This window comes from Enoplosus armatus, chromosome 12 (assembly GCF_043641665.1).
Source record: "Enoplosus armatus isolate fEnoArm2 chromosome 12, fEnoArm2.hap1, whole genome shotgun sequence".
Taxonomy (NCBI): Eukaryota; Metazoa; Chordata; class Actinopteri; order Centrarchiformes; family Enoplosidae; genus Enoplosus; species Enoplosus armatus.
In genome coordinates this window covers 7,615,802-7,640,873 of record NC_092191.1, presented here as the reverse complement: position 1 = coordinate 7,640,873, position 25,072 = coordinate 7,615,802, and the positions used below count along the sequence as shown (strand labels likewise).

At 41.2% G+C, this 25,072-nt stretch overlaps 1 protein-coding gene across 1 annotated transcript; it reads right to left on the bottom strand.

The window, feature by feature from the left end:
* oprm1 (opioid receptor, mu 1) lies at positions 1-24,502 on the bottom strand. Its single transcript, XM_070916489.1, has 6 exons — positions 24,246-24,502; positions 2,771-3,120; positions 1,684-1,859; positions 804-982; positions 201-384; positions 1-6 (listed from the first exon to the last, which is right to left on the bottom strand). The coding sequence occupies exons 1-6, from the start codon at positions 24,500-24,502 to the stop codon at positions 1-3; spliced, it is 1,152 nt and encodes a 383-aa protein (XP_070772590.1).
* Between the last annotated feature and the right edge of the window lie 570 nt (positions 24,503-25,072).

The following is a 25,072-nucleotide window of genomic DNA, read 5'->3' as shown; positions in this document are numbered from 1 at the left end:
TCATACCTGCAGAGAGGAGTTACAGGACGAGAAGGTATGTTTACGTTTTGTTGTATATAGTATATCTACATATACCCTAACATGAATGTTCATTTATTTATGTTCATTAGCTTTCTTTCCATCATCTAACTCATCTAAACCAAATGTTGAACTATTCTTTAAAGCAGATCCATGCACTGGTGTGTATACACACAGTCTACCTGTTGATTGGACCTTTCTCCTGTGTTTGCACTGTTGTGTTCGCGCTGTGGGAGCTTGCGGCTAGTGGCTCCGGTCCGGGACGAGTTCTGCATCTCCAACACTGAGGGACTCGGGGTGCAGAACTCACGGAAACAACGCTTGAAGTTCTCATCCAGGTAGCCATAAAGAACCGGGTTCAGACTACTGCAGGGGGTAAAAACAAGATCACAGTTTAACACTAGAAAATCAGATTCCCCATAAACTCACCTTTATATACCACCTGTATATACGTGTAGCAGCGGATGCACATTATCAAAAAGTCAACACAACATTTGATCTTATCACAATTTTCTTATAATAAGCATCCCATTGTCTACACTTTCCTCCTAAAATAGCACCACCCAACCTGTTGCATTTCACAGATAAAAACCTCTTTGAGATAAAAATCAAATATCAGTCAGAAAATCAAACAAACTCTCACATTTGGGAAGCAGTCACCCACAAAACGCTCACATTATTACTTTATTACATTATTCATCTGAATTAATATACCTCAATCTTTAGCAGAAATCGTTTAATACTACAGTGACTATATTTGTCAAAGGCTACTGCCAGGTGCGTACCTGTTGGTGTAGCCCAGGGCGATGCAGAAGTGCCAGGTGATAGTCTGCAGGGTGGAGCTGGGGATGTTGATCAGAGCCGTGATGATGACAAAGATGTGGATAGGCGTCCAGCATACGATGAAGACGGCAACCACCACCAGGACCATGCGGGTGATCCGACGCAGGTTCCTGTCCTTCTCCTGTGTGTGTGTGTGTGTGTGTGTGTGGGGGGGTGGTTTAGTGTTGGGGATAAGTGGGAGTACAAGATGAGTGTTGGAGAAAAGAGGAAGAAGTACAAAGAGGAAAGCAGGAGAAGGCAGCGAGGTAGGGAAGGTAATAAATGATGGATGAAGGACAGAGGAGGGTGGAGAATGAAAGAAAGGATGGGGAGAAGGTGGTTTGAGGGCGGATGAGAAGAGAGGTAAAAGGGAGAGAAGCAAGAGGCAGAGAAAAAGGAAGAAAAGCGGTGAGGAAGTGCAGTGTTGATTGAAGAGCTGTGAGTAGGAACAAATCATATCTGCAGCCTCTTTGATTTTCCACCTGTACATACACCCTCATTAGAAAGTTCTCATGTTTTGCAGCCGGTGCTTAGTACATTTTCATCAAATACAAAGTGTGAAATTATTGTTTATTATTTTGGGTCTTTTCACCTTCTACTGCAATTAATCACAACCTCAGGCTTAAGTAGATTTTCCCTAATTGCTTTCTCTTGAGAGCAATGAGTGCATCGTATTTGCCTGCCTCTGGGCAGCCTTCTATTTAACTTCACTACAGATAAAATTGATTAGTTATTCAGGGCTGGCCATGTTAGATGAGTAATTAAAAACCTTAAGTGCAAAATGTTGAAAATAACTCACTATATGCGCTAATTTTGTGAGAAAAAAAACAGATTTTTCTTAACCTGTGAGCCCGACAGCATGCGCACACTCTTGAGCCGCAGGATCATGAGGCCATAGCAGACGGTGATGATGAGGACGGGCATGATGAAGGCAAAGATGAACACGCAGATCTTCAGCAGGGTGTCCCAGTACCAGGAAGGGTGGGGGAAAATCAGCTTGCAGTCAACAATGCTGGAGGCTGTGCAGGGTGAAGAGACACACACGTGCACATAGATGTTCACATGTAAATCGCACACGAGCAAATTCACAAGTTATTTTTCATTTGTCTCTTTTTAAACTGTGCGTCCTTCCTCTGAAATGCGTTTGTTTAATCTGGTTGTGCAGCCAAATGCAGTGTTGCACAAGTGTAATAATGGTATTTAGGGGTGCATCTAATATTGTCTTTCTTATACAATCTCACGAAAAATGTTTTTTAGCTAAATGTGAAGAGATAAACTAAACTCTTCACTGACAATTATGGTTTGTGATGGTATTCATTACGCTCTCTCCTCCAAACAGAACAGGATCACACTTCAGCAGTTTCAGTGGCAGTTTTCTCTCCATTACCACTGGAATTACACACATCCTGTCAGAGAAGCCTGTCTTTGCAGGTAAAGCTATGTGTCGACAGTTATATTAGTCGCCAGTCAGGCATATAGCATTAAGTAGTTCTTCTGTGCAATTACACAGAACAACCCAAACAACTCTTCTGTGTTGTCTCCTTTTATAGAGCCTGCTGGAGTACATAATTGCTTTTAAAAGCTGGAATGCAGAGAATGAACTGAATGTGTTTTCTTCCTGCTTTGTGCTTAAATGTTTTCCCCGAGCCCGTTTGAACTCATCGTCTACCAAGGTCTAAGGAAATGAGCGTTCAACAAAGTTCAGCAAGTTCGCTGCTTCTTGAGGATTGGATGCTTTCTTTATTCAGTTCTTTTCTGTGGGATGAAATATACATGTTTTACCATAAAAGTGTCACAATCAGCTTTAAGCATATTTCCAGGAGAGCTTATTTTATCTATTTATTATGGTTGCCATGAAGGATATACAGTATGTCTAATTATGCATCACATACTGACTAACGTAAGGGGTCTTTTATGTATGCATGCTTACGAGTGACGGCAGCGGAGGCCTTGAACATGACAGGCAGCCCGATGGCTGAGGAGAGAATCCAGTTGCAGACGTTGACTATCTTGGCGTTATGTGGTGTCCTGAAGTCCAGCGCTTTGACTGGGTGGCACACGGCGACGTAGCGGTCGATGCTCATGGTGGTCAGCGTGAAGATAGAGGTGAACATGTTGTAGTAGTCGATGGACATCACCATTTTGCACAGCACGTCTCCAAACGGCCAGGTCCCCATCAGGTAGTTGACGCTCTGGAATGGTAGCGTGCTGGTGACCAAAGCGTCGGCCAGAGCGAGGTTGAAGATGTAGATGTTGGTGGCCGTCTTCATTTTAGTGTATCTGCACAGAAAGCATGGATTTATTATGAGACAACAGGACCCCTGGACACAGACATGTAAAAGGCCCCCCACTGCTACTACATAGGAGCAAGACCCCCAGACTGACTACAAATGATGTGGCTGCATCATTTGTCTTGTGTCTCTTTGTAGTAGTTTTGAGTCTTTGTAGTTGTTTTGACTCTCTCTGGCTATTACCCAGAAGGTAGCTATAAACCTGCATCCTTTCAAACATAAAGAAGACGGGACTACAAGGACACAAGTAATAATTTGCCAAGAAATAATTTAAATGTTTTTTGCACAGGAAGAGCCGCAATCATTGAACTCCTGTCTTCTGAACACCATTTGCAGAATTTGAAAGCACAGCTGAAATTCTTCCCCTGCTCCACCAGCTAAGTTGCAATCATAGAAGGTGCTGCATGAGCTGGGCAGAGTATCCTGGGATGGTTTATGAATAATTCAGGCCCCTTGCATCAGTTACCAGCTCATTTTGTAATAGCAAACTTCTTGTTTAATCAGATTTAATGGCTAAAAGAAGCTGTCCAATGGGGTAGAGCTCCAGACCCCTTGCGGTTTTAAAGGTTTACAGAGCATACTGTGCACAAGTGTTTGATGAAATGTAAAACACTTTTTAAATTATTTCAAGCTGTTTTTGTGTATTTCATTCCTTACAACTCATGTCCCAACAGATTGTTTACTATTCAGGCTTTGGCGCACCCTCCTAAACCAAATTGGAAACATGAAGGAACACAAAATCGCTTACACTGAGGCATTTTTTGAGAATTACTTAAAAGATGCATAAAAAGGTCCACTTTCCACCATGTTGACAAAGAAGGGACAAAGGCCAAAGGGCTCTTTGAGTAAACCTGCTCCTCAATCAGCAGTAGGTTTTTAAGGGTTATCAAAGGATTTCGACGATGGTCCCTTTTTTTAGTATATTAACCTCCTAAGACCTGGCATCCACATGCGTGGACATCACATTTTGGGTTATACCATAATACTTAATTCTGCTTATATGGAAATTCAAAATTGTCCCCGTATGCGGAACCACATCATGTCAACAGATGATGCTTAGTTTTTATACTTATCAGGTCCCAATAAGCCCAAATAGCAAAGAGAAATTAAGATAGAGCTTGGGTCTTAGGAGGTTAAATCAATATGGTGGAAAGTTGGGCAAAGAAGAGAGGTAGTTCAAAGAGCATGGAGGATAGTGGAGTGTTTACAGAAAACAAAAGGAAGAGTCTGGATCCATTAGCAGACAGGATGAAGCAAATGAAGTGGTTCGACTGTTCAGAGTTCTTGTCAGCAGAGAAACATACTATGTTTAGCGTTTGTTGTCCACTTCGCAAGGAGGCGAGAGTGAAGCTGGACTACTTCAAAAAAGGTCTGAAATGGTTCATCTTGTGTGCCACAACCTGTAGACACACCCACAGCCTGCAGCTCGAGACCACATCAGAACGTTTGACAAGACAGAGTGAAGTATGGCATTTACGTCAAGCTGCTTTTGTTTTTCATGATGTTAATGTGAGAAGGATTTCATATTGCTGGGTCCTCCGATGAGGTCAATATGCCTGCAAGCTATTATAGAGCTCCGCAGAGTGGCAATACTCAGTAAAGAGCTAATCAACCCAAATAATTAAGCTATAATTAAGCTATTCAATTATATTTTCATTTATTAATTTTGCACTTAACCCATAAGAACCCAGACCCCTTTCCCCTCAAAGGAAAATTATGGGGAATACACCACAGACCAAGTGGACCACATTGAAGACATTTCCTATGGGGGTTTTTTTTATACTACCCCTTAATGTCAAAGATCTGTGATGTTACATATACGTTACATTGGGCGTTTATGGTAAATGTACTTGTTTTATATTAATTTGTTCAAGAAATATGGTCAAAACAGGTTGACTGTATACAGGACACACCATTATATTTGAAATTAGTTGCTTCCTTCACTTGTGTTTACATGTCACACCACCATTTTTTCACATGACTGTGACATGACCACCACACCAGGATGTTTCGTATATGTCGCATAGGGACTTAATGAGTTAAGATCAAGCACAAAGCTGTATAAGGAAGATTCTGGGGCCTTTGAAGTGTGTGTTACACTGGTGTCACCATGGGTTCTTATGGGTTAAAATCCCATTTACGTGATAGTCAGATGACACCACTCTTCTGTCTCTCCGTTCGCAGCTGGTTAGCTTAGCTTAGCATAAAGACGGGAAACAAGGGGAAATAGTTAGCCTGGCTCTTTCAAATGGTAAGAAAACCCATCCACCAGTACCTAAAACCGAAGTGTAAACATTACAAAAGGGGTTGTGTGTTGGACTATTTCTTGGCTCTGAGCAGTTGCCAGGCAACCAGCGGGGACTCCAGGAGGTTACTGGTTCTGCACCAAGAAATAGCCAAGCAAGCATAAGCATATGTCCCAAAATGCCAAACTCTTCCTTTTATTTAATTTCCAAAGCACAACAGTAGACACTACTTAGACACGTCCCTGCCGTAATGTTATTGAATTAATCTGGATACACAACGAGACAATGATACATGAAGCCCCCAGGCCTTCCCTTTAATTTACTTCTGTTTTGTTCTAGCACTCTCCTCAATAATCCCAAATCCTCTTAACAACCAAAGATGACAGTTAGTTCATTAAATTCTGATTAACTTTAACACTGACAGCTTAGTGTGTTTGTTATTTCAGGCTTTATTTGCACAGGGACCAACGAGACACCTCGAGATGAAGTAAAAGCTGTCACCCTACACAGAGTGGTGTGCTGGAGCTGGAGGTAATTTCCAACATCCCCTTATTGACTTTGAGACTGTCGTTAACATGGCTGCAGATGACAGCTCGTGCTTCTCCTGAGTGTTTGAGGCTTACGTATCAACAGCATGCTGCATGGGGGTGAATGGCCTCATCTTGTCTAAATTAACTCAATGAGGTGTTTTTTTTAATGAGATTTCAGCTTTAATTCATTCTTCACCCTTGAGGTTTTGCCACATTAATTACCAATTTATTGTCAATATGTTTTGATATAATATTGCGAAATTTCTTTGCACTCTTTTATTATTTAGATTTCTGAAAACCGATGCATTTCTAAATGTACAGTAGAGGAACTTGTACTCATAATCACATAGATTCTTGTTGGTGTATTGTTATCTTTCCAACAGTACACATATTGTGTGTTAAAGCCATTTATGTGGCTCAAAACTAGCTTGCATTAATTTCCTTAGAGCTGAGAGGTCAGTTAGCCAAGACTCTGAGGTGTATTTTGTTCGTTGACCCGAGCCAAGTATAAAAAGTGGAGCAACGATAATCTGTTCTTTTTCACTGAGAATATAAGTGTAGTGGGAAAATACAACATATTCCTTTTTCACCCTGAAGAGTTCATTTTAGGTCAGGGGCATTTGCTGTAGTACCCTTACCACTCTGAGATGCAGTACGGTCAGCCGGGCAGGAGCAATTGAGTTGCTGTCGGGGCCGTCCATCTGCAGGCGTAAATAAAACAACTCCCTTGTTGCCGGTGTTCTGTTTTCCTAAAATTCCCACGACAATAATGACAGTCGTCAGAGTAGCTACTACCAACTTAACCAAGTGCTGTGACAGCCTACACATAACCATAAAAGAAATTACTTTAGATCTAAAAATGTAATCAAGCTGGCTTTACATTTCATTAAAAACGTATTTGCTGTTGTACACTAGCAGTATGTAAAGGTCATTTCTAGGAGGCAGGGTTGCCCGTGTCTGTGCAAGATGTTGTTTCCTGGAAAAGAGCTACCCACTATTGTGTTATATCAATTGTCAGCACAAAGTTACAAAATAATTTACAAATTAAAATACAAAAAAACGCATTATTACTTTATGAAGTATAAAATGAATTCTCCTGCCAGTAGCAATCATTTGATAAGTATCACTCATAAAGAGGATACAGATCTCCCGCGGATGGTTTCTCATTTTGGAAGAAACTCTGACAAGACATTTGAAGCCCTGCTCGTTCCACATAAACAGAAGATAAGAGCAATGTCTCATTATGTCAGTAAACAGACCGCAAACAAAAATGTTTACGGCAAATATTCAGCCCGTTATTGCTAGGAAGGGAGAGTGACAGTGAAGCCACAGAGAAACCAGACAGAAGTAACCATGTGCAAAGAGTAAATCTTCATTAAGCTGCTTCTGTGAATAAACAACTCTCGACAAGAGAAATTGTTCAATCTGCCTCTAAACTACTTTGACTCGGCCTTTTCCTGCACCGCTGAAGCGTAGAGGCGGCAGATAGATGTGTAGTAATGGACCTTAAAATCATCCAAAACAGTCCTTTCAGTGAAATCATGTATAATTCATAGCTTTCCATCAACCCATTAGTAGTGGTTCCCACCTGGGGGAGTGAGATGTTTTCTCTGTCCTCCTGTTTCTCATCTATCTTTTTTTCTCCTTAAATGAGATAAAAAACAGACTTGATAATGACGGTAAATCATCCCTCAGACGATTCTCAAGAGAAGCTGATTAACAAACTCATCACACGTGCTCTCAGTCGAAAGAGAGAGAAACCTCGGGCTAATCTCACAGGCTGTCCTCTGGGAAACATTATTCAAACATTCAAATCATTTGACACATATGCAGATACACGACATTTATATAACAATGCTCTGGAGGGCAGTTGAGAATTGGTGGCTTTAATATACACAAATTCAACAAATGTGGCCATTTTGGCAAAATTGTTATTATGATAAAATACTTTGGTTTCACCAAACTCTGACTGAAGACCCCAAAAAATGGTCTATTTACGCCATCTGACAAATTATCAAAAGGAAAATTACAATAACCTCCAGCCTGGCTCTCTAACGAGCCTCATCTGTTGCTGAAATTGTAAAGTAGAAACACAGAAACAGCTATTTAACTGGTCATTTTTCTTTTGAATTAGATTTTTTTTTTATTGGTGACACATTTAGACTTTGGCAATGATAAGCGAATTAGAGAAGTGACCACTTTTTCAAAGATGGTACTTTCACGTCTAATGTGATCAGCTGCAGGTAAAATATGGTTTACCATCCACCCATTTATATAGATTTATATAGCCCCCCCACATGGTCCAGTCAAAAGGAGTCTCTCTCTGAAGAACCCAAACCATCTAAAATCTCCACAGAATGAACTCTGAGATGTGTTCATATGTCACCCTTTTGGACCTGTGTACTTAGTAGTCCTATGTAGAAATATGTTGTTCTTAGCCGCAAAAACATAAATAACACTTAATTGGAAATCTGAATACCCACCTACAACACCTCAATAGCAAAACAAAATCTCAAGTTGCTCTTTTTTTCTTTTCTTTCCTTTCCTTTGTGTTGAATATATTATAAAGGGGGAATAAGGACGGCTTGTTTGTTTTCTGAAAGACATAAAAATAAAAGAAACTAAATCTACAGCCATGCTGGCGGCTCTGCAATGCTCTACTTTGACACAGCTGTGCTTTGAGCTAAATGCTAACGCCAGCATGCTAACATGCTCAAAACAACAACAGGTATAACGTTTACCATGTTCAGTTCAGCCTGGTAGCACGCTAACACACAGCTGGGTTTGATGAGAATGGCATTCATTCTGCAAATATTGAGTCATACGCCTAAAAACATTTGACTTGTGGCACTAGAAGAAAAGTAATTTGGATTTATTTTCTGGTAAATTTCATAGTAATCCATCCAATATCTGTTGAGATATTTCAGTCTGGCCCAACATTGATATCGCTGGAGTGTGGCTAAAAACAAAATAGAAATAAAAGGAAAATAAAGACAGAAAATGAAAACGTGGGCAGCATGAATGTGTCCTCATATTTTATACTGTTGACTGTATATGGTTGGGGATATTTCTTACAATTTGAATTGTGATCATATAAGTGAACAGACCTCTTTTACAACACTATTACATGTTTAGACACCAAAACTCTCCACTGGTGCCAGTAAATGTTGCATGTACCGTCTATGTAATTAGGATGACCCAGGCCAACCCCAGCTGTTCAATAGCAATGGATGAATATTGGCCCAATTATTTCCGGCTGCTAATAATGTCAGAGCTCCGTTGCCTCCTTGTTCAACTAAAGAAACACAGAGGCAGTGACTGACGTGAGCACACGAGGGACAACTAGGGAGGAGAGAAAATGCATTCTGCTCGCCCAGCATGTCCATGGTTCGTCCCTTCAAATATGCCTGTTAATTTGATGGTAACTGTATTTTCACATGAGGACCATGCTTCACCATGGCAACAACAGTGACCAGGCAGAGGAGAATCATAATAAAAACATAAATAAACATTTGTTGTCACATTCCTTGGCTTTAAGGTCTCTCTGTGAAAATACACGTGACATGTACAGTGCTTAACAAATTTATTAGACCACCACCCAGTGTAAGGTGTTGGCCACCGCTGCCCTAAATCAACAGTATTGCTGATTACCAAAATGTAACGGTTAATCCACCAGTATGTGCAAGCCACGCTCTTTAATCAAAATGATATCTTTAATGCTAAAATATAATTATTGTTGTTATCCATGAATTCTCAAATTTACTGTTTTACAAAGAAAAAAATAGTAAAGCACATTATTATTTTTTGATTGAGATGCCAAATTACAGTTATTTACTTGCATTCCTGAACAGAAAAATTTGTTTTGTGGTTGCAAGAATGCAAGCTGTTACAGGGCCAAAGGAGGTCATACACAATATTAAGATTTTTGGTTAATATATGTGAATAAGGACTATTTGTTCTAGTTTGTTATTTGCCTAATAAATAACAATACAATATTTAGTTTGAAACACATTTTTGACAGATTTCTAAAATGTTTGTGTTTTCTCATTTTTATGACAGGTGGTCTAATAAATTTGTTAAGCACTGTATGTGTTGTGATGTTTTGATCAGACATTTTGATGTTTTCCTGTGTTTACATGTTCCTTCATTCCTACTGGCTGATGCTGTCTGATGGGTTAAACACCAGCCAGTGAATATTACCTGCACTCTTGTATAATTCAAGGGCCGCAGCCCCTAAAGGAGAATGTTAAATCTCCATAGGTGAACATAAACCTAATTCAGTTTTGTTTTATTTAGTTAACGGCACAGTAATAAAACATAAAAGCAAAGTGACTGAGAAAAAAAGAGCTGAGGCTATTCATTTGTGTGAAGTGAGCATGAATAAACACATGGGTTTATAAAAATAAAATTGAATTACGATTTATTATAGTTTAGAGCTAATGCCCTGCTCAGTGTAAGCTGGTCTTAAGTAAACATTTCCTCTGGGTTTTTGTTGCCTGGTGCGGAAATTAATTTCTCAAAGTGATCATTTTGGAATGCTAGCAGATATTAAGAGAACCATTACTTGGCTGGACGTTTAAAGCTTCCCTTTTAGCCCCAGTATGAGCTCTGTTTATCTTTATGTGGAACAGGCCTGTCGTGAATCAACAGTCTTGTCACCATATTTCAACAAACGTCAAGGTGAAACCTACACACTTGTGGTCAGAAACTGTTTAATTTTCATGGCCCTTGTTACACAGCAATCTAAACATAGTTCATCATCAGCCAGCAAAGCTGGCCTGTGTATGTGTAGCCTCGTGTATGATTCATGGGCTGCTGCTGAGTGCAGATAAACCATTAAGGCCTGGTTGCAGAAACAGAGGCTGCTCATGTGAACAGACATCTGTATGCCTCTGGCTCCGACCAATAACACTGTCCATTCACACTGTGAGGACTTTGATGGATTAGGGTGCATGGGGTGTGACTGTGTGCATGTCTGACTGCTGGGCATGTGTTTGTGTGGCAAGCAGTGATGTACGCTCTTGAGGTTTGTCTGTGTTTTTTACTGCATGTATGTAGTACTTTATCATTTTAACTTTATAATTAAGATATTGATAGATGAATACATACGATATCATGGTATAGTACTTTGGGAAATCAATTTATTTTTTATTTGTATGGACAAAATAACCAGACGGGAATATTTGTTTTCGACTGATTCAGCTAATTAAATACCTGACAAATCAATCATCCAAAGTCCAATATTGCCATAAGTCAGATAGGTTCATTGATTTGCAACATTACCCACAATGACCTCATTCTCCCACAGATATTAAAAGGGATAGTCACCGTGGTATAAACAGTATGGCAAAATCTCAAGACAGTTGGCAAGTTTATTTATATACCGTTGTATCGCCAAATAGTAGTGGTGACCGGTAACAACTGTCAAGACCAACAAGACTTTGTGAGGCTTCAACGGTGATTGTAAAGAAAACCAAACTGTTAAATAGATAACGCAAAGTGTTGGACAAACTGAAACTTTGACCTCATGATGGAGCTAGAGGAAACATCAAGGGATCACCAAAGTTATAAGCATTCATCCTCTGGGGATCATGAATGTTTGTACCAAAATATGTGCCTTTATCTGTTCTAAATCTAGAGGTATTTCACTGGATAAATAAAAATCATGACCTGCTGCTGGGGCTCAATAAAAAGTCAGGGGATCATCAACATTATAACAATTTAGGGGGAAATTAATGTCTGTACCAAATTCCATGGCAATCTATCCGATAGTTGTTGAGATATTTCACTCAAAAGCACAAATGTTAACCTCACTGTGGCGCTAGAAGAAAAGTCAGGGGATCACCAAAGACATTAGGATACATCGTATGGGGACCATGAATGTCTGCACAAAATGTCACGGCAACACATCCCATAGTTCTTGAGATATTTCAGTTCGGACCAAACTGGTGGACGGCAGACTGACATTGCCATCAACAGAACCACGACACTAGCATGGCTAAAAATGTCCCAACAAATACCCGCAATTAACAGTTAACTAACAAAAAGAGACTTTCAGTCATACTTTAGGAAAAATAAGTGTTTAGAACTTACTAACCATAAGAATGGATAGTAGAAAAAAAGTCAATTATGCTGTAGGAATGGTTTTGAGAAGTTTCTACGGACATTTTGATGTTTTTATTTTTCACCATGAATTAGAGTCGCCTTATGTATCTATTGTGTCTGCTGTGAATCCAAGCTGACTACAGCTGCCGTCCTCTGTGAAGAAGCAAGCTACAAAGCGTTTCAAGCCTACAGGGGATGAGCGTTTGATTCGTTTTGGCTCTCAAGAGGATCATTCAAGTTTAACTTAATGGGATTATAAAAAGGTACAAATGACTTATAAGGAACATAATTAAAAGCTAAAGTAATTTATGCTTTCTTTAACACTTCATGTAGTAAAATGCTTGATGAAACATATACTGAGCTTTAGTGTTTAGTTTAGAGTGATTTGTCTTCAGAGCCATAAAGCGAAGATGTTAAAAATCACCTCAGCGTGTTAAGGTCAGACATTAGGTTTATTAATTTGATGCATTAGGAATATGGAAGATCCTGAGAGTGATGTAGCTGTGAAAAGCCAAAGATAACAGCACGATCATGGAACAGAAATAAGAGAAAATCACCATAATAACACATATTTGTCTCATGTCCTGAAATAAAAAGAAAAACCAGGAGGCATTAGCCATTAGAGACAATAAATAAATGACTTCTCTTCTCTGTCTACATGACAGTGGGTACTTACTGCTTTATTACTGTAAATGTTTGCAAACCATATTTCCCTTGTGGTACAAGCTGAATTGAAATAAGCCCCAGTTATCTTCTTTTTTTTTTTTTTATCTCTTGGAAATTATTTCAGTAAATGGAAGTCATTAGAAAAGCACCACTGGGAATATGCTGCAGGCGAAACAGATCCCTATACAGCCTTAAACGTTAATAAATGGACCCACACACATTGTCAGTGGCCCTGACAGACTGACTGAGATATTGCACTTCTGACAATGATACAGAAGGTAGATAGATATTTTACGAGTAATACGATGAATGACACTAACTGCTTGAAGCAACAAAACGCGAATGCTTGAATAGTAATCAGCTGAAAAGAGTAAGAGCAGTTAATATTAAATAAGCAATAAGGCAATGTTTTTTCAATCATCACTGAATCAAATGATACTGGTTATGTGAGACTTGCTAGAATAAATACCCATTTTCTGACGGGAAAAAAACAGTGCTGGCTTGTAAAATACTCACTGGACAGCTCAGTACAGGAGCTAACACTGTATGCTACCTGCCCAGAGCAAACAATAAAGAGCCAAAGTAAACTAGTGAAGAAAGTCAAACATTTGAGCCAAAAAGAGGAGGTGACGGGCCGAAACAGGACTAAAAAGGCCAGTGAATATTGGCGTTATAGCCAGTTTTGATTAAAGAGTTGCAAAGGAACTGTAACTCCCTTTTACTCATTCCCTTTTGTGTTTAAACATGCAGAGGTGGAGTGAAAACTCCACAGTAGACATTTCTGCTGAGAGTTTGATGGTTATTTACTTCAGCTTCAGAAGGTAACCACCATAAAGCTATCAGCAAAAAAAGGTTTATTTCTCTTGTTCTCTCTCATTGACGCTCTCAGCTCATTCGCTCTTTTTTAAAAGTAGTTTTATTGAAGCAATTCGCGAGTTGAAGCAGCCGCAGTGATCAGTCAGCAAGCTCCATCCTGATAGTTCCTGAACCACTGCACCAGGGACTTACTCCTGGAAGTAAATTTAATCCCTAGCTCCTCCAATCGAAACAGTAGAGTTCCTTTACAAACTAACTTAACACCAGGCTGAAACACAGTGTTTTGCTGCCCTCTCTGGTTGAAGCCTGATTCACCTCTGACCACACCCAGCATCAGTGATGAATCTTGGAGTCTTCTTCTAAAATCGCTCCTGCAGCATAATTCACGTGGCTGCTCTTCATCTGTACGCTCAGTATGTTGCAAACATAGGTTTGCCAAACTATGGCTTAATGTGTTACTTCCAGTGGAGGTTCAGGTAGGATGACAGACATAAGTGGCTCCTTGAATGAAAAGAGAAATAAAGAAAGGAGTAAAAATATCCTGAAGTATTTGGAAAGAATGATGACAGAATCCATGTTGAGTTACTGGTGACTGTTTTTCATCACCGTCTGAAATAGTTTTAGAGAAATGGGACTCAACACCAACATGCAGAGAGCCACTCGTAGCTTCTCATTCATCAAACAGCACTTCCACGTCTGAGCCGTCCACTCCATTAAACACTTCAACTTTTCGTCACAAAAACTGTGTTGTCATAGAAACTCTCCACGGGTGATAAAAGCATTACTTCCCTGAACCCTTGTTTTGATAAGATTTTGCAGAGGTTTTTGTGTGTTTCGGAAAGAGAGAGAAAGACAGCATTTAATGATTGACACCTTTATCACAGTGGGCTCTATTTTACCAGAGCAATCACAAAGATGAACCCAAAGCACAAGGTCATGTGTGCAAGCTCAATGAGCGCGTAGCCAAACACACTTGCTATTTTCATTCATATACCAAATACCAGTGACATGTGCAAAAGGGACCAAAAATAGGAGGGTGTGGTGATTATTAATTATTATCCTCTCAGCCAAAAATACTAAAGCGACAGGCAAAGTGTATTTTAGGATCAAGAAAGTGGCAACATGTTGCGCTGGTTGCATTAGAAAGATAGTGAGCTGTGAACAGAGTTCCTCCTCTCTGTTATATCTTGTCTTTCTCTTTCCAAGTTTGCTTCATCCTCAGTTTAAAGCCTCCTAAATGTCACGGCTGGTGGGGCAGAGCAGCAGGGAACATGAGGAATAGGACCCAAATGCAGAACACTGAGGCAGGGCAGATGCAGTGCAGGTAATTTATTGACAAAACCAAGGGGACAAAGACGTACAGGATGGTGAGGCAGGCAGGGGTCAAAACCGGGAAAAACAGTCCAAACAGGCAAACAGATCAGACAAGGAGCAGGCAAGAATCAGAGTCCAAGTAGAACATGAAAACACGGAGACAAGACAAGAAACAGAGAGCAGAAACATACAACAAACTGGCACTGAAGAGAATGAAGCACACAGACTGAATACCGAAGCAAGGTGGGGATAACGTGGGGCAGGTGAAACTAATCAGGGCAGGTGCAGACAATCACACAGGCGGGAAACACACAAAGGCAGGAAGTGAAGTAGGCAGAAACAAGAGGAGAGGTAAGTAACAAAATAAAACAGGAAACATGAAACACAAATGACCAAATTAACTAAACACATAACCCAGGAAGCAAACTACCCTTGAAACTGGCACCTAAACCCTAGATCTGTGTTACGTTTCCACTGCAGACAGTACTCTTAAATGTAGGCAGGGTTGTTGTCAAGTAGCGTGACATCATATCGCGGTACAGTAATCAAACTCTGACTAGTTGATCGTCCACAGAACTAAGTTGTGCGCCAATCAACGGACTGGAGTGTTTCTAGCTCCACCTTTAAGTCCCGGGTCAGTGTGCTTGGTACTTCAACAAAAGGGTAACAGAAAAACGGGACAGAATGGAGCGGTTCTATCGGTACCATCTACAATTTTCGCCAATGGAAACAAAAATAATCCAAATTTCATGTGTAACGAACTGAACTGGACTGAAGCTTTCTGGATTCGGCTTGACAACGCACATTTCCTCAGCTGTGACTCGCTTACACAGTAGTAAATAGAAAAGTTAGTTACACTTCCAAAAGGAGGAAGAAGGAATGCATTTCTGTACCAAAAAGTACAACTGTTGCGATCTTTCAGCATGTGGATAGCAAGCTATTACCGCTCAGGCCCAGTTGAATCATCATGACAGTGAAATGAAGCTGCTATCGAGTCCATATAGAGTCCTGACAAACCAGGGCTGTCTTGTGAAAACATCACATTTCCACGCAGTTATAGTTCAGTTATCCCTCCGTTTCCATCAACCTTCTCTATTTCCATTACAATTTGTTTTGTAGTTACTTCATTTTGGGTCAGAACTTGGTTTGTAGTACTTTTTAGCTCACCTTGCTGTTATTCTGCATTGCTCTGTGTATAATGGCTCAGCTAAAAAAAGAAAAGGGCAGTGATTTGACTGACAACATGGTATTTGACTCTGAGGTTTTTCTACTGATGATTCAGACCATCGACCTTTAGGGGGCAACCGTACGACAAACTGTCACAAACAGTTTCAAGTCTCATTCAAGCCATTGTGTTGTGTAAAACTTCGGGCTCGCACCAGGATTGGGTTTGGTTATTTTTGAATGCAATTCATTTTTAAAATTGTTTCTCTTTGTCTCTCTGAGTGTACCATACAATGTGTTGCAAGCAGAAATGAAATGCCCACCAGAGAGGGGAAAGAAAGTGTAGCAATGTCTTGCATAGTGAGCTCATGTCAGAAATGGACGAAATTAAGCAAAAATACAGCCTGGAGTCTCGGGTCGGGTTTTAAAAACTCACATACCAGACCTCCACAGAGGATTTGTACCTTCAAAAGGTTTAAATCTGCAGTTCCTTTTTCACAATTCAACATGTAAACTGTTGCCTTACCATACAAAACACACATCAAGGTGGTGAGAAGTGTTACTCCTGACCAGATCCAGCATGTGCTCACTGGCGGATACATTTAATGAAAACATACATCAACAGTGATTGGCCTGACTGGAAGTGACGTAAAGAGATCAATATCCATGGACACACGACGACAAACTCCAGTAATCGGTAATTGACACAAATCGTCCACAGAGACATTAAACAAGGTGACCCTCAATCTGTGTTGTTGTGTGATGTTTTGTAATTTGCAGTTCTTGGAGCACACATATCTTTCCGTCAACCTTGAGTGCAGCAGCAGTAGTGTGATAGATTACCTGTTTCAAGGAAGTTCCACGTCCCTGAAAACTGATGGTGAAATTAATTTAAACCAAGGACTAAATCGATCACAGAATATGTAGAAAATTGGCAGCAGTAATGTGAAATGTGTGTCATTTGTATTTAACAGGCGAAAACATCCAAAACAACCAGATACAATAGGTGAAATTATCAAATTGTTGCAGTGCTGAAAATTAGTTCAACCTATGAGGTGTTGGTGTTTTGCTAATTATTTGTAAGAAAAAATAACTCATAAAGACCCGTAAATTCATGTTTTCGGAAACAATTGTTCAAAGCCACAACAATCCAAACTTGGCCCAGTTGAAAGACGCTTGAATTTAGTTTGCAAAACACTCCAAACAGCCTCCAAATGGGTTACATGTGGGCACGCACCACATGTACTCAACAACCAGTGTATTGTGTTCTGCTCATGGGTTTGACAATTGCTGCGCACTTCAATGTGATTCACTCTTGTAATGGTTTTCCATCTCCGGAAATCTGACAAAAAGAAATAGGGAACCAATTTAGGCCAAACCCAGATCCTTGGTGATGCTGGTAATGGAAAACAGGGACCGCAAGAAGAGTTTATCAGCTTGTTGCTTAGGAACACTATTGTTAATGTCCTGGAGATCTTCTACAAAGGGTGTCTCAGTGCCCTTGGCCTCTGTCTTAAATCCACATTCAATAAGTGAAAATGTTGTACACAGCCTTGTGGAAAATCACTTTCTTTTAAAAGATAAAAAGATGTACGGAAGGCTTCATGCACCTACAAGTGTGTGTGTGTGTGTGTGTGTGTGTGTGTGTGTGTGTGTGTGTGTGTGTGTGTGGGTGGGGGGGAGGGGGGGTGTGCAACAGAATCGTCAAACTGAATTTGAGAACCCTCTGGTGCTTTGAAATGCCAGCCTTGATGAAGAAAGACATGTTTAACAGCACCTGTCATAGAGTATAAAGAGTCAGAATCAGGGTAAGCGAGTGAGTCACTTTGTAATTGACAGATGGACAAAGGAGCCGAGAGCTCCCATCAATCATCAAGAAGAGAAAAAGACGAAATCTGTCTTGTGACCCCTCCTCTTTAGTTAATCGTCGCTCCTTCAGTCTCTCTCATAACAGTGACTATCACTGCATTCGTTCATTTATTTCCCCTGTGATCTCTTCAGCCTCCACAGCCACAGTCTGTCCAGTTCTGAATGTTTTGCAGCCTTATGTAACTGGTCTCGAATGAGCGATCCTCCTTCTCCTTCTTTGTTTTTCTGTCTTTGTCTTTTTTCTTTCTGTCTTTCGTCCTTTTGCTGACTTCAACAGAACACCTCCTGTTGAATCCAGACTGGCAGCCCTCTAATTTTCCAGCAGCGTCCAGTGAAGTTAAGAAGCTCATTACTCATAGACACACACACACACACACACACACACAGGAAGGACAGCCTAATTACCTCTCTGCACTCTCTACTCATAATTGTCTCTGCACCACCCTGTTGTGTGCAGATACTCAAATTTAGAGAGAGGAGCATGTAGAATTCCCTTCTGTTTGAGCTGTTAAACCCTTCTGTGCTGATAATAATAACAATTATTGAAATTCAGGCATTTGGGAAGTCAAACAGTTAATCTTCATTAGCAGCTGATAGTTATATTGTTTCCAGGTGGCGGAGGTTAGGTCCTGAATACATTTGTCTTAACTCATTTTGCGCCAGGTGAGTTTGTCAGCACTCAAAGCAAACAAAGTAATAAAATGCACTAAATTCATGGGCGAGCGGCAATCATTGAGCTGTCTGCTTGTCATTGGTTGACAGCAATGATGGCCATAGTACACAATGGCTGCACAGCTGTTACAAAACTGAGGTCAGAGCGCCGGGTCTCGAATGTTTACAGGCTGTAAAGAGGTAAGAGAAGGACGTGCAGAGTGCTGTGCACCTCCGCACAAACACACGCAGAGGAATGCAGCTCTGAATGACAGATGTTATTCTGCGATGGTAGGAGGTTCAGGGCCGCTGGAGGCACGAGCGTCTGCTGATGTTTCAGTTGGTTTACCTTCTGTGCATACCACGAATAAATCCATATGCTGGATGCTCCTACACTGTCTCAGCTACTACGTGTTAACAGCCACATGAGCACGATCTCGCACCTTCACGCATGGGGATGCTAATGAATACACATGAAAGGTATCTACACTTTTAAAGCAACCACGGTCCATTAACAAGTCTGTCATCAAAGAGAGGGTTTAAAAAAGCTCTGTGATTCCCAGAGCTGATTTAAATGCATTTTCTTTTTCTTGGTAAAAAAATACTATGCATACCTAGTGACTAATTTGTGTTAATGTGGGGGGAGCCATTCTCTTTCATCCAACACAACTCACCTCCTGTTAATTGAAGTTGAAACTCATAGTCATAGTCTGTATATTTAACTTTAAATGCAGGAATCTGATCTTTTGTTTTGTATGAAGTGTGGCTGTTTTACAGGATGTGTTCACGTTTTTTCAAGTCTATCTTAAAACAATACTGATGTGCCTGTATGTACATTGAAGGGATTGGCCTGTTGTTTGCTGTATGTCAATACTGGCCTTAAAGAAATCCCTTCCGAAAGCGATTTCACTGTATTAGTGGAGAAATGCATTGTGAAGCTCAGCTGAAGCTCATATGAAGCGTCTGCAGTCTGAGTTAGACAAATCAAGTGGTTATCTCCTGCTGAGCCGTACTAAAATGAAAGACACCCACTTGATTTGTCGAACTCAGACCGCTGAAGTCTCATATTTACTCCAGCTGAACTTCAGACTGTGGGTTTTGTCCCCCATCACTTACATCAAAATTGCTTTAGGAAGCAGCCATTATGGACAGGAGAAACAATTACCAATACCCTTTCAATGAACCTCAGGGTATGACACTATTGTTTTAAGATTGACCTGAAAAAAATGTCAATTTCAATCAATACAAGCACTAGAAAGGATTCTGAGAAAGGCTTTGTTGCTGAGCATCAACCTGGACTTCAAAAGACTGCAGGTTAGTTGTTTGAGACCTTAGTCTTGTGAGCCAGATTGTGTTGACTCTCATCGTAACGTTGTATTTCATGTGACTGGGTTCAAACTCTCACATAAACAGCAGGGACACAGATGTGTAGTTACTTTGACATCAGGGAGTGCGGCCATGATGTGGTTCAGATATTAAAAAGCCTCTTAAACTAAAAGCGTCCAAGGTTTTAGAAACACTTTGTCTGCTGAATGTGACCAACCAGGTGCAGCCGCTCGTCTAGCTGCATGCGGGTTGGAGGCAGGGGTTCACGGAGGTGGTGGAGTCATTTTGTACTCAAAACGCCTCCCATTGTTTCCATGGTAACAGGAAGCACTCTCTACTGGCAGCATAATCCTTGTGGAACCCAGCGGTTTCCGTTCAACCGCAATTGATTTTTCCGATTGAGCGTGCGGATCTCGGGTTGTGTTTGTTTGCTCACAAGAAGTTTGCGGATGTAAGTGTGTAGCGAGCACATGAGGGACAGAGAGAGAGAGAGAGAGAGAGAGAGAGAGAGAGAGAGAGACAGCAAAGGGCAGGGAGATAAAGAGTGAGAGGGGAAATGTTTAATGGCTTTAAGGTTATCATTACTCAGACAGTAAGGGGGAAAACATCTCTCATCCACTGCTGTCTCTATTTAATCTAGCAAAATTGCATTCAAGGCCATGGCTGTAAAGCGGGGAGGGAGAGTTCAAGACTACATTTCCATTTACAAGTAAATATCCACTGTGTGTCATTAGCTAAATGGCTGCTCACTCGCAATCTGCTGACAGAGAGAGAAAAGACCAAAAGACAGGCAGAGATAGAGAGAACGACAAAGAGGTAGATGAATGTTAACGACCCTGATGGATTGTGGTTCTCAGAAGAATTAGACACATCCTTTACCTTCCTCCCAATTCTCTTAAAGTCTCATTAGTCCTGCTCAAAAAGTTGCAAAAATCCTCTTCTCGGGTCACAATCACGCTCACAACCATGCATGCCTGCACACACACACTTCTGGTTGTGTTAGTATCAGGGCTGATGCCCATTTCATTACCGTCGAGAGAAGGTTCCTAAAACCTAAGGATGAGAAAGCTAAAGCTCAAGCAATGCCCTTCACATCTGTCATCTGCTTTGAAGACAAACTAGTTTAGAATACAAAATGCGAGCCTGTATACTGACTCATACATCATAAACGCTCTTGTGCGCCTGCCAGACAGCTGCTGACATAGATCCCGTCATTTAAGTGACGCTGGTGCACAACTTGGTGATTTCACTTCCGGTTGCCCGAGGCTCTCACTTCATTGTCCACTTAATGTTTTTGCTATGGAAGTGCCACGGGCAGGGGTGGAAGAAACAAATTACATTTACTCTAACTACCACAACAAAGATGTTTTTTGTGTCATCAGTAATTTTCCTGGTATTGTATTTTTTATCTCAAGTATTGTACTTGATACATGATAAACTTTGTGAATATGGAACAAAAGAAAGGAGCCTAATTAGCTGCAGCAGAAGAAGCTGCTGGTGTGTCTGCGGCCGCAGGAGGACAGAGCTCCAGAGAGGTGACTCTCAGCTGAGGATGACTTCATTATGGGTTATGGTTAAGCATTGCATTACTTTGGCATAGTTAAAAAAAAGGTTGCATCTACCTTAATCAATCACTGATTTAATGCACCACATGGTAACTCAAATCAAACACACCCACGATGATGTGTGACCAACAGGTGCACGCTGGGTCTGGATGAAATGCTAAATGCTAACATGCTCATGATGGATCCTCCAGCTGTGACTTCTGCGTTCACTGAAGAACTTCAACCTTCAGTGAGGCCTTTCTGCTGTGTTTGACAATAATCCCTGTCACAGTTGTGAGTGTCGAATGCATAGACAGCGCTATTAAGAGGCAAACATTAAAACTCACAACTAAGTTTAAGATATTATTTGTTTCTTATTCATAGTGATTTATAGTAACCTACATAGTGCTTGAGCCTACTGCAGTCACCGATAAGGTACAAGGAAAAGAAATGAACCTGAACACGAAGTCGAGACGTAATCTCTGAATATAACCGCTTCAAACGAGGGCCAGAAAGATGCTAACACCTGCTGCCCTAGCAAACAGGTTGATGCCATATTCTGTTTCCTACGCCAACAGAGTTAGGGACCCCACTGATACTCATAGTGGAGTCAGGGATTGTAGAAATATATAATATGAAGACAAAAATGACAGGGGAAGAGATTTTGACACAACACGGGGACTTTGATTGTTCACCAGCACCCCCTTCCCCACCCATCAGGACATCAGGGCTCTGTGGTGCGGAAGACATGATATTGTTCCACCCCCACCCTTTTAGAGTAGTCAGAGTACATTTTAAGTAAAATGAGTAAAATATTCTAGTACTCTTTGCATCTCTTGCCAGGGGGCAGATCTGTCGTAAGTAATTTGGGGTAGAAAACATCCTGCAAAGATGCAGAAAACATCCAGCATAGATGCAGAAAACATCCTGCAAAGATGCAGAAAACATCCAGCATAGATGCAGAAAACATCCTGCAAAGATGTGTGCATTCTTTAGCAAAACAGAACTATTTGGGGAAGCACTCAGACTGAAGAGGATGATGTGTGCAGTCTGGCAAATGAGCATTCGCTGGATGCTGCATCTGCCCTAGAAACAGTGGAGAAGTGAGGAAAATGATAGGTGTAACAAAGTAATGATATAATATATTATAGAGAAGTAAATGAAAATAGAGAAGTCTCCTCTTCTTTGAACGCTGGTTTCTCTAATAAAGTGGTGTAATTTCAATTTCAAAGCCATTTAAGCACCTGTCTGACAAGTTCAGCACACCGAATCCTCCACTCGGCCGCTCTTCACTGACTCTATCAGACCAATAAAGTGGGTAATCATAAGGTGGAAAAATGAAAGTGGACCACCCTCACCTTTACCTCCATCCTCCTCAACTTTCTCATTGCTCACCGTCAGTCTTTCTCCTCTCAAACATCCACTCATGTCCAGCTCCTTTGTTAAATTAAGTTAATCTCTCACCTGTTTTGTCCCCATGTTCCTCCTCCACCTCTCTAACCTCCTCCACCTCACTTTTATTCCCTGAAAGAGCCTCATCTGTAATGCCATAGCATCAGCCAGAGAGCATTTAACTAACATAAATGTCAGATTTTCATGTGTAATTAAAGGCTACAGTGAAATCCTCCTTCTCACAGCGAAATCCACCTCAGTGGGCTGATAAGCACATAAGCACAATAGCTGATTTTCAATGTAATTATGTCTTACGTTAATACAAAAGTGTATTTACATTCTGATTGATTCCTTCAGTGAGTTTACATTTTGTTAAAATCAGTATCAGTGTGTGAAAATGGGAAATATCCAGCTTGTGTGAGGCTTTCAAAGTAAAATACCTTCCCAATACTGAGTTATTTCTCTCTGCAGAGTCCTCAGCCAATTGGTCTTTCTAAGTTTAAAATAAAAGTTAATTTAGTGTGTGAAATAACTGTGAGATCAGAAGTCTCACCTATTCTGTAGAAAGAGCAAGAGGCCTTGAAATGTTTCATTTGTGCACCCCTCGTCATGTATTATTATCCTCCACTCCTTGTGACGGGTGATTAAAGAGAATAAAGGCTCCTCCTGTGATGAGATCTTGAAAGTGTGACATTAGTTTGAAACAAAGTTTGAAATATCAATTAATGAGATCTCTTCATGTTAGCTGAGTGGGCAGATTCATCATGAAAGTGGCCTAGATTTTAGAAGCAGCGGAGGACATACTGGAACATGTAGTTTAAGTGCTGTTATCACAAGTTTTAGAGACTAAATGATACGCAGCAATATACTCATCTGTAGTATAAAAGAAGTAATGCTGGAGTTGAGTCTACAGCAACACACTGGGGTGACTTTCAGCACAGTTGTATGCAAAGAGCATTTCCAAAACTATTTAAGGCCCCTCCTCTAATTTACATGAAACTTAGAATAAGCACAGCCATAAAGGGAGCAGAGGACGCTGACGCCACTGTGAATGTGGAAACAGCAGCATCTGAAGGGATTCATGGTGTTTTCGTTTGTGCAGCATCTTGTCACATATAGTATTGTGTCTTTACATATATCCAACATATAGCACCCCTCTGTTGTTATGAATATTGTCTGTTGCTTTATAAAAGAGGACGTGAGTTTTAAGCAGCAGCCTTTCCTCTCCATCCCCCACGCTCGGCTCGCTTTTCTTGCGCGCTGGAGCAATTTGAGGGGGTTGGAGGCATTTTACGCACGAACGGCAGCTGAGCCTCATAAACACACACACACACACACATTTATGTACAGTGTGGTTAATGCCGCAGCAGGTTGCTGTAGAGTCCACTTACAGTCATGTTAGAAAAGTGTAAAAAGCTTAATTATGAGCAAAACAGCTGAGAAAACACATCCACACATATCAGTGTTTTTGTGAGTACTTTTCTGTCTTACCTGACGATGATGTACATGACCAGCACGTTTCCAACCAGCCCCACCACGCACACTATGGAGTACAGAGCGGTGATGACAATCGCTATGATGACCGGGTTGGTGTCGTCGTCCAGGCTGCCGGTCAGTCCGCGATCCCCGTCGAAGCTCGTGGTGCCGTTACCGTCGGTGAAGTTTTGACACAAGCCGCTGCTGTTGCTGTAAAGCACGGGGAGCTGGCTCCGGTAATCCGCGTCCGAGCCGTTGCTTGCGCTCTCCATGGTCCTCGCTCGGTGTGTGCTGTAGGTACCGCTCGCGTCTTCCGCCTCCCCTCCGGTGCCCGTCGGCGGACTCGGTGCCTGTGATGCCCCGCTGGGTGCTTGTCTGTCGTTTGTTTGGCGAAGAGCTGCGTTTCGGGCGCGGGACGGACGGCCGGTCACGTTAAATCGCACCGTGTTGAAGAATGTGTCCGCGTGCGATGTAGTGAGTGTACTGACGACCCTCGCGCGGCACAGCGAGCCTGCACGGAACAGAAGCGACGGCGTGAAAAAGATTTAGTTCGCTCCCTTTCTCCCTCGCTCCCTAGGTTCCTTCCTCCCCTCTTTCCTATACTTCCATTCCTCCCTTTCGCTCACATTTGTTCATTGCTTCATTTTTTTCCTTCACTTCCCGTGCTTCCTTCCTGGCTTCCACCTTTTCTTGCTTCTTTTCTTCTTTCCCTCCTTCCTCCCTTTTCCCAACACTCCCCCCCCCCCCCCCCCCCCCCTTCACTCATCTTTGTTACTTCTCTCCTTCTATTCCTCCTGTTCTCTTCCCCTTCCTTGCTCTCATCCTTCCTTCCTTCATTCCTT